The sequence below is a fragment of the Salvia splendens genome, chromosome 15 (genome assembly GCF_004379255.2).
Source record: "Salvia splendens isolate huo1 chromosome 15, SspV2, whole genome shotgun sequence".
Taxonomy (NCBI): Eukaryota; Viridiplantae; Streptophyta; class Magnoliopsida; order Lamiales; family Lamiaceae; genus Salvia; species Salvia splendens.
In genome coordinates this window covers 27,241,907-27,251,974 of record NC_056046.1, presented here as the reverse complement: position 1 = coordinate 27,251,974, position 10,068 = coordinate 27,241,907, and the positions used below count along the sequence as shown (strand labels likewise).

The window sequence follows — 10,068 nt, the reverse complement described above, 5'->3', positions numbered from 1 at the left end:
TTTGGGCCTGCAATACATGCGTTCCAGAAGGCCGCACCGGTGTTAACAGTTGACGGGACTCACCTCCGAGGAAGATTTAAAGGTAAGCTGCTTGTTGCTTGTGGTTTTGATGCTAACAAGACATGCTTGCCTATTGCATATGCTGTGGTGGATGAAGAAACCAATGACAGTTGGTCGTGGTTTATGGATCATGTCAGAACTCATGTGGTGAAATACGAGCGGGAGGTGTGCATTATATCAGATAGGCATAAAGGACTCTTGAATGCAATGCAGTCTGAAATCATGACAAGGGCCCCGCAGATACACCACAAATTTTGTTTGCTTCATGTTAGGGCAAATGTGTTGAAGAAGCACAAGGGTCCCAATGTGAAGGCCATTATATGGAAGTTGGGGGTAAGTTCTCAAGAACGTAAATTTGGCAGAAGACGTCGAGCACTATATGATGTCAACAGTGGTGCGGTTCGAATGTTAAATAGGATTACAAAAGAATGTTGGTCACTGTGCTACGATGGTGGACTTAGGTGGGGGGTGGCCACAACAAACATGTCGGAGTGCTACAATAACGTCTTGAGGGGTGTGAGAGAGTTGCCGATTAGAGCGTTGGTTGATTTGACATTTTGGAGGACGGTGAAATGGTGGGTGGAGAAGAAGACAACAATCGAACACACCGAAGGTGAATTAACCCCATGGGCGAGGGACAAACTTGCTAAGAATGACTCAAAGGGGCGAAAACATTACGTCACTGTCATTGACCGAGATGTTGGGAAGTACCATGTCCGAACTCGAGGAAGAATCGTAAAAGGAGTGTCAAAGGGCAACAATGTTCAAATAGTCAGGTATTTGGAATCGAGTTGCAGTTGTGGTAAGTGGCAGATGTGGAGAATCCCTTGTTCGCATGCTTGTGCGGTTGCTAGAGACAGAGGTCATGTTATGATGGACCTCATAGATGAGAAGTACTACCTAGGTACATGGAGATCACAGTACTATACTCAAGTTTCATTTGATGCACCAAGACACGAAGAGTATTGGGTTGCACCTTCATGGAAATTGTGCATCACCCCTCAGCAGTTGATTCCTAGAACGCGTGGCCGCGTTAGAAGAAGGAGGATACTTAATCAAATGGATGTCCAGGAGGAAGATGAACCAAGGGCTCCCCGCCGTTGCAGAAATTGCGGGATAGAGGGGCATGACCGAAGAAATTGCTCAGCCGGTGCCGTTCAGTAAAGTCGTGGTATTTGTGTTTGAGGCTGATGTAATAGGTACTATGTGTATGTGTCAACATATGTGAGATGTTAGTCGACACTTGTAATGTTTCTTATTTTGACAGTTAGTATGAAATATGTTTAAACAATGTTTCAACAATCTTCAAAAATCACAAGTTTGTGGACTAATGAACGATGCATAAGAGTTATGCAGAAACGACGCATAATCGTTATGCGTCACTAATGAACGACGCATAAGAGTTATGCGTCACCCAGAAACGACGCATAATCGTTATGCGTCACTATGTAACGACGCATAACTTTTATGCGTCACCAAGTGTGCGACGCACAAACATTATGCGTCACTAATGAACGACGCATAACTGTTATGCGTCACCGAGTGAATTCAGAAACAGACTGTTGATTCCAGAGACTTCGCCCGAGCGGGCGATTTTGATCAATATACAAACGCCCGGGCGGGCGATTTTGATCAATACAATGACGATTTTTGAAGTCGGATTGTGTTTTTTGAACATTTTATGGTTCATCAAAATCAAAAATCATAACAACCGGTTTCAATAGACACAAAGACCAAAATATAACCGAAATTGTTCAAAAATTGCAGCATAGAAAATATGTTACACCAAAACCTGTTTCATCACATCAAAAATTGTTCAAAAAACAACTTACGAACAATCCGAAAGAACGAATCACATTCGAAATCTATCTAGATGAAGGCGTGAACTTGGTCGGAGCTTTCCCTTTGTTCTTCCTTGTTGACAATCCCCTTAATACATTGTGCATAGCCCTCCCAATCGCACTTGATGAACTCTTCATAGCTGGTCGTGATGATCCCTCGGACGTTCGTCGGAATATAACGTCGTCTTCTTCTTCCCCGCCGACTTCTTCTTCTTCCCCGCCCTCTTCTTCTTCTTCTTCTTCCCCGCCCTCTTCTTCCCCCACAGGATCAACGAATTGATAATTTTGAAAGTATGAATCACGCCCTGGTTGAGTTGCACCCCAATCAGACTCACCGCCAAAGAACGAATCACATGATGCACGTGCTCCCCATTGCGAGGGCTCGTGGCTTGCACCACTCAACTGAGACCATCCTGGGGGATCGTACTCCGGACTCAAGGGCTCTGGTACCGCATAATCAGGTTGCGGCGGTTGCTGCTGCGACAACCTATGCTGTCGTGTAATCCCGTGTCCTCCCGTCCGGACACCCGGCAGTCCATGACGAAGAGAAGTTGGTGGGCGTGGCGGCATGACCACATTTCGCCGTTGCGATGTTGGATACTCCATCACATCAGTATGGTCCGTCGTACGAAGCGCCTCAGCAGCCATTGCACGAATCTGCCGTAATCGAGGGTCTGTGTCGTGTTCAGAGGTCAAATGCCATATCCCCTGAATGGTCTCGACCTAGATAGCACAAATACAAAATCATTACAATCAATCTATACAAACTTCAAACTAAATACATTATTATAAAAAAAAACATAAGATACCAATTTCATCATAGAAGATGCTGACTCGTTCATCCCAACCGTTGACTGTGTCGCAGGTTGAACTAGGTACGACACTGTGATCCTATTGAACCACGCCATATAGCCCGGATTAATGCTACCATCCATGGTCATCGTGGCATGATCAAAATTTGTTTGGAACCTGTGGTGTCTCAAATCCCATTCTTCAATGTAGAATTTATGTACCTTAGCCCAATCGGCGCCCTTCCTCCCACGGCGGTGACTTTTAGACAGATGTCCGGCATTATGTAGCATCCTATCACAATACTGAGGAATACGCTGGTAGCGGTTGAATTGTCGGCAAACGCGTCCAGCCTCGTGTGCCTCGACAAATGACCAGCACACCAAATATGTGTCGCACAAGTAGGATGCGGTCGAATCAATGCAATAATCGGGCAGGATACAATCTGTATATGGTGTCCACAGAAACTACAAAAACATAATATCATTCACACAATTAATTTCATACTAGATTAATTCATTAGCTAACAAAAATAAATTTCACCTGGCCCGGACGAATCAATGATAATTGATCACGATAATGAGCTACTGAATGTTGGGGCGCATTTCCAATTTCAGTAACTCCGTGCCACCTACACGAAATATTAATATCAAAATTTACCCAAAAAAATACATAATTAAGTAAGTTACTTAAAAAAAATATTACTTGGCTCCACACGGGGTATACGGCGTGTGCGTAGGCGATATCAAGAAGGCTGGCCTCAATGTAGGCATTCTTTCCCACGCCCACAGCTGCAAGAGAACCATAGGGCCACCCACATCTCTTCTCTGTCTGCCTACAGAAGCTTCGCACAAATAATGATACAGGTATGCTAAAGCAGCACTACCCCAACTGATATTAGCCACGTCTTCCGGATCGTCAAAGACATTTATCCACATAAAGGGGACCTTGCACCCGGTAGTGTCCGGTAAAATAAGCCCTCCTAACAAGATTAGAGCATGTATACGTGCTCTTTGGACGTATGCATACTCATGCAGCCCATCACCCAAGGGCATAGTCGCTTGGTTGATCAGAGACGTCATCAACAACCCACCGTGCTTCGTTTCTGTTTCTGCGTCAGGTATCCATCCCAACACATCTCTACACTTGCTGGGCCAATCTTCATATCCAATAGGGTAGTCACAGCCAGTGAAAATACGACCGTCTGCTCTCAAACCCCACAGATTTTGCACATCCTGTAAGGTTACGGTTACCTCACCAACTGGAAGGTGGAAACAGTGGGTCTCAGGCCTCCATCGCTCGATCAATGCAGTTATTAGGTCATTGTCCATCCTTCTTGGCCTTCCACATTCAATCACACCTCTGAACCCCCAAACATCAAGCCAATGCATCACATCTTCATGTATTGGCAATGCCCAAACCTTACTCTCCGTCCTACGAACTCTCAACACATTTGTTGTGCCATTCGCCAACAATGAGGCTGAAATATGTTCGTTTTGATGAAACAGTACGGATGGATCCTCGGGTCCATAACATAACTGTTGTTCAGAACTTGCAGATGCCATCTACTTCAAAACATTCACCCAACATATAATAGCATAAGATAACTAAAATTTTCACATTTTTGCAGAAAATATATCTATTTTCTGCATGTATATAATTTCAATTGAACCACTTACTTCTACAATTGACCCTAAATTCATGTGAAACACACAAATACGCAACAAAACAACACAAATAAGCAACACACTAACAGAAATCGTCCGTAAATTGAGCAATTTCATATAAACCCTAACTTTACTAAATTAGGGAAAACCTCCATAACTTCAGCAATTATTGATTTATGTAGCCAAATGGATGAATAATTACCGAAATATGTTTGGTATTTGGTTGAAATCTGTCGGAAAACGCCTCAAATCGCCGGAAATCGTCGCTGAAATCGCCCCTCCTTCGCTGCTCCTGCGTCGTCTGTCAATTACGAGCATTCTGCCCTCTTAATCCCTATTTTAACGACGCACAAATAATATACGTCTTTACTGAAAGACGCATATATGTTATGCGTCATTCATTAACGACGCATAACTTTTATGCGTCGTTTATCGACGCATCATCTATATGCGTCGTTTGTTACAGACGCATATTATTTGTGCGTCTTTCACTAAAGACGCATAACATTTGTGCGTTTCATTAATAACGACGCACAAATGTTATGCGTCACTCACTGTGCGGGAATTCATCTATTGCTCTTCATTAAATTGGAAGTAAGTTAACATGCATTCCCTAAAATAGAATTGATCCACAATACTCTCCATACTACATACTACCTTTTACTTAACACATTAAATAATACTTACTATATAAAAGTATTTGTGATGAAATTAAAATGATTTAATTTAAATGAAATAAGAAAATAAAATTATTTCATCGAAATATAGATTAAAGTCATATAACTACCATATTTACCTTTTTTTAAAAAAATCATTCTCCAAGAGGAGAGGTATTTGAGAATGTATTATACATTTTCTCATTTTGAAGAGATATCTTTACCTCTCCATCAATGAAGAGGTAAAATCTCATAGCTATCATATTTTCCTTCTTTTCATGAAAAACCATTCTCCAAGAAAAAAAGTATTTGAAAAGATATTACACTTTATGTTTTTAATGCATTTTATACTATTATTTTATTTGTAAAAAATAATTTACCTTTCTATATACCTTTTCCATTTGGAATGTGTTACTTTTTAGAAGTGTATATTTCACTTTTTGAGAAGGTAAATAGATGATATATACTTCTTTCATTTACATTTCCTTGTTGGAAATGCTCTAAGTTAGAGCATTTCTATTCCGACGTGAGATGTGAGTGGCACCAATATTCCTTCCAAAAGTCCAACTCTTTCAATAGAGTCCAACACCCGATGCACCTTCTTCTTCTCATATCTTAAATATCTTAAAGAAGTTATTCACGTAGGTGGTGTTTGGGTTCCAAGATAAAATAGTACCAAGATATAATTTAGGATTGAGCTGTGAGATTATTTTAGTCATAGGGGGTTAGCTATGACTAATTATCTCATGATTATCTATCTAGGATTGAGTTGTGGGATTGAATCTCTTGAACCAATCACACTACAAATTTAATCTCGGATACAATCTTGCAAACCGAACACCCCCGTAGTGTCAAAAAAAGTAATAACTTTCGGTTTTAGAAGACTGTAGATAAGATGGTATTTAATTTGTCATAAGGTAAATATCATACGTTTATTTTAGTTTATTCTATGAAAATGTCATACGAAGTATTTTTTTAGATTGTTTATTTATATTAATATATAAAAATATATTTTCTATTTTCACTTAATATACAAAACAATATCTTCTATAATTTCTTATCACTATTTTCGTGTGATATATAAATATTAGAGGGAAAACATACAAAATCAAATAGTAGTGGATATTAATCAATAAATTAATATATTTTGGAGAAATTTATAAACAAAATTCCGATAAATTTCATGTCTAATGAATTCATGTATTTATGAAAGAGACCAAATAAATGTTGTATGTCGAACTCGACCCGAAAAAGTATATCAATCAACTGAAATTCCTAATCTTTATAATAAATGAAGAAGAGAAAACACTAATCACAAGTAATCCCTTCCATTTCTTTCTAGAAGCTCAAGATTCACAATGCCCAACGAAATTAGATTTTATAGTAATGAAATTAATGAATTAATAAAAATAACTGAATTTCAAATTGGAAATGCTACTTAACTAAATATACCAAAACATTTTCAAGATTTTGAGCTGGATAATATTTCTACCATTATTAAAAATAACTCTTTATTTGTTGTCGTCCGTTCCATAAAATCACCCCACTTCTATTCTGGTAAGTTATAAGTTTTTTTTATGAATTGAGTTCAATTTCTGTTAACAGTATTTTTTGTTTACTTTTTCTGTCTATTCTTTTTCTATTTCTACTAATTTTGTATAAAAATTTACTCATGTTCTATCTCTATTAAATGTCTCTTATTATTTTATTTGGACTATCCATAATAAATATTGCATTTCACTTTTACAATTTTTAATAAATGGACTCCACATTCCATTAAATAATTATAGTCATTGTAACTGTGGTGTTTACATGATTCCACTAACTTTTTAAACTTATTTTTCTTTATAAAGTCATATAAATTTTTTAAAATCTGCACCTATACGGAATACTTCATATGTCTCATTAAAAATTAAAAGTTTTTATTTTTGATTTGTTCTATTAAAAATGAAACGTTTCATTAAATAGAAACAACATCATTTCAATTTTTTTCTCTCTCTTACTTTACTCTCTCTTCATTAACTCATAAAACAATATTGTATGAAATCTCGTGTCCGAAACCAAATGTCTAATATTTATTGGGACGGAGGGAGTATTTAATAGGATAGAAGGAAGTAGTATGTTTTTTTTTGGAAAGTCTCTATTTTTATTAGAAGATGGGAGTTGGAAGAACAGAATCGTTCAATCGTTGGAAGAAGCTTTTTAGTCAAGACCAAATAATGAAGACTCATTCGAAAATAAGTAGAAAATGAAATCATGGGATTATATTCTATGACCCACTTGTCCTTTCCACATTTGTTTTCGGAAAATTTCAAGTTTATGCGCATTGATTAGTAGAGAAGCTACTTTCGTGTGATTTTTTGTATATTTAAGGTGTGCAACTGGCAGTCAAACCATCAAATAACTCTGTCATATCGGAAATACTCTCAACACTTGAGCTATCATTTCTCTTCAAAATCATAGTAATATTGTTTCAGCTGATTTCTGGGCCATCTCCATTCTCTGTTATTACTTCAAAGATCGAATCTTTTCAAGATAAAAGGTGGGGCTGTCTTTGTTTATTCATCAGATTCTCGGGGAAATTCCACGAAAGTACCTCGTGGGAGTTAGTATCCGTCGTTTGTACCCGCAAAAAAAAAGTTTCCAGAGAGGAGAAAGACGCGAGAAGCTCTCGCGTGTATCAATATTAAACACGCGTTTCGTTCATGCGTGTTTCAATTAAACACACGAATTGCTCATGCGTGTTTTAATTTATACACGCGAATTGCTCATGCGTGTTTAAATTTATACACGCGAATTGCTCATGCGTGTTTTACTTGAATGACTTACGAACCAGAAGCCCTCTTCCTCACTCCCAGCTTTCTGCCTCTTCCTCACTCTCCCAGGCGCTCCCCCTCTCTGCACGGCGAAATCCTCATCTAGCCGACGAAAATCGAAGTGAATCCGACATATAGCTGCTCCCATATAGCTGTTCTCAAACACGATGATTTTTTCGCAACAAGAGGAGTTTTTACGTAACAATATTACTTAAGTCTCAAACACTTTCAGGACACCTCGTAAAATACTGTTCTCAAACACGATAATTTCAGTCTGACTAACTATTACAAAATCTAAAATACTGTTCGTAAACATAATAAAATTTAAGTGTCAAACACGATGCTCAAATATAATATGACTACACAACACGTCCTAAAGTGCACTTTCTTCTATTGTGGCCGGTCTCTCCACAAAGGCGGCATCGAGGAGGAACTCTTGGCTCATCTTCTTCGCGCTCATCCATTAGGTTGTGTATCCTGTTTCTGTTGTATCGCCCACGTGAACGAGGAAGTAGCCGTGCTGGTAAACATTCCAACGTCCATTCAGGTTCATACCAATAATCTTGGTGTCTCAATGGACGGAACGCAGCTGCATAAAATTGCAACCGTAAGACATGATAATAATGTAAAAATAAGAAGTATCTAAATAACATACCTGCGTACTGGTGAATCCAAACATCTGTATGGTATCGGGAATCAACATGTGCGTTCTCTCAGCACCGCAACAGTGTGAGAGCAAGGCATTCTCCAGGTCTGCCACTTTCCACATAAGCATCTCTTTTCACGATAATCCACAACATGTATATTATGGCCTCTACCCGGTCCTCTGTGATAGGTTAGCACCTCATAAGTTCCTTGTGCTATGCTTGTAGTCCTAACATGATGACGTCTCCCTCGACGGTCATTCTTCTGAAATAACTCCCAAGCCCACGGTGTCAAAGGCGTCTGACATTGTTTGGCTAGAGTCGTTCGATTAACAAACCAGTTGATGGTCCGCCAGAATGTAATATCAATGATAGCTCTAATTGGGAGTTCCCTCGTAGATAACAACACATTGTTATAACACTCGGCCATGTTCGTAGATGTCTCACCCCATTGACGAAATTCATCGTGTGCCATAGTCCACTGCGATCTATCTATGGTGGTTTCGAGGTAGCTCAGAGCTTCTGGACTCACCTTTTCTAATTCACGCCTTGCAGTCCAATATCTCCGCTCCTCAATTACTTCACCCATTATCCATACCCATTTCTTCACTCCGGGGTCTTTGTGTCTTTGTAACACATTCGATCGAACGTGAATTAAATAGTATCGATGATAACCAACGGGTACCTCTTTCCACACATCAGACTGCATAGCATTTATTATGCCTTGATGTCTGTCTGATATTATGCACACTTCCTGGTCATGCTTTATAATATGCACTCTGACAAGATTCAAAAACCAACTCCAACTCTCATTTGTTTCTTCATCAACAATAGCAAAATCAACAGGCAAACAGTTCTTGTTTGCATCGTACCCTACTGCAGTAAGTAGTTTACCTTTCAGTCTTCCACGCAGGTGAGTCCCATCAACTGAGAAGACCGGCTTTGCTAGTTGGAACGCTTCTATTGCTGGCCCAAATGCCCAAAATACGTAGCGGAACACCTTTGTATTACCTTGACTCAATATAGGGTCATGCAACCACTCAACGATTGTCCCAGGATTTTGACTTTGCAACTCAGTCAGGTAGCTGGGGAGTTGTCTGAATGATCCCTCCCACCCACCATATACAAGCTCAATAGCTTTTCTGCGAGCATACCATGCTGTCACGACCGCACTAGCTAAGGATAGCATAGTCGGGGAACCGTGACTAGGGGTAGGGGTATAAGAAGAGGGGAAAGAAATAAGGGAAAATAAAATCAAACATTGGTTGCGAGACATTCCTAATTAAGTGTTGATACATAGAAGAAAGATACTCGATCATGAAAACTCGAGTAATTGTTTTAAAAAATTTCAAAATATCAGAGTTTTTAACAAAATAGACTTGAGTCTTTTCAGATGCACAACAGAAGCAAATGAACGCGGTTCCATGTATGAAGACATGAACCTCCGAGAGTCAAAATCTGACTGAATTAAATGCCTTGTCTCAATAGCACTTCCTCCAGCACTTCGCTGCTCAACCTGCACATTTAGAAATATATGCAGGGATGAGTACAAAAGTACTCAGTGAACACATTGCCGAAAAATACAAATATACATT

At 39.1% G+C, this 10,068-nt stretch overlaps 2 protein-coding genes across 3 annotated transcripts; one reads left to right on the top strand and one right to left on the bottom strand.

Moving 5' to 3' along the window:
• The first annotated feature begins 543 nt into the window (after positions 1-543).
• Positions 544-1,224, top strand: LOC121766944. Its single transcript, XM_042163171.1, has one exon. It carries the CDS (start codon positions 544-546, stop codon positions 1,222-1,224), a length of 681 nt encoding a protein of 226 aa, XP_042019105.1.
• Positions 1,225-8,032: 6,808 nt separating this feature from the next.
• On the bottom strand, positions 8,033-9,777 carry LOC121768011. 2 transcript variants are annotated; one of them, XR_006043262.1, is made up of 3 exons: positions 9,368-9,777; positions 8,485-9,252; positions 8,033-8,418 (listed from the first exon to the last, which is right to left on the bottom strand). XR_006043262.1 is itself a non-coding variant. In XM_042164353.1 (2 exons), the coding sequence occupies exon 1, from the start codon at positions 9,747-9,749 to the stop codon at positions 8,526-8,528; it is 1,224 nt and encodes a 407-aa protein (XP_042020287.1). In that variant the 5' UTR covers positions 9,750-9,777; the 3' UTR covers positions 8,033-8,418; positions 8,485-8,525. The 2 variants fall into 2 exon arrangements, 1 of the variants encoding a protein (XP_042020287.1); XM_042164353.1 differs by having other exon boundaries at positions 8,485-9,777.
• Between the last annotated feature and the right edge of the window lie 291 nt (positions 9,778-10,068).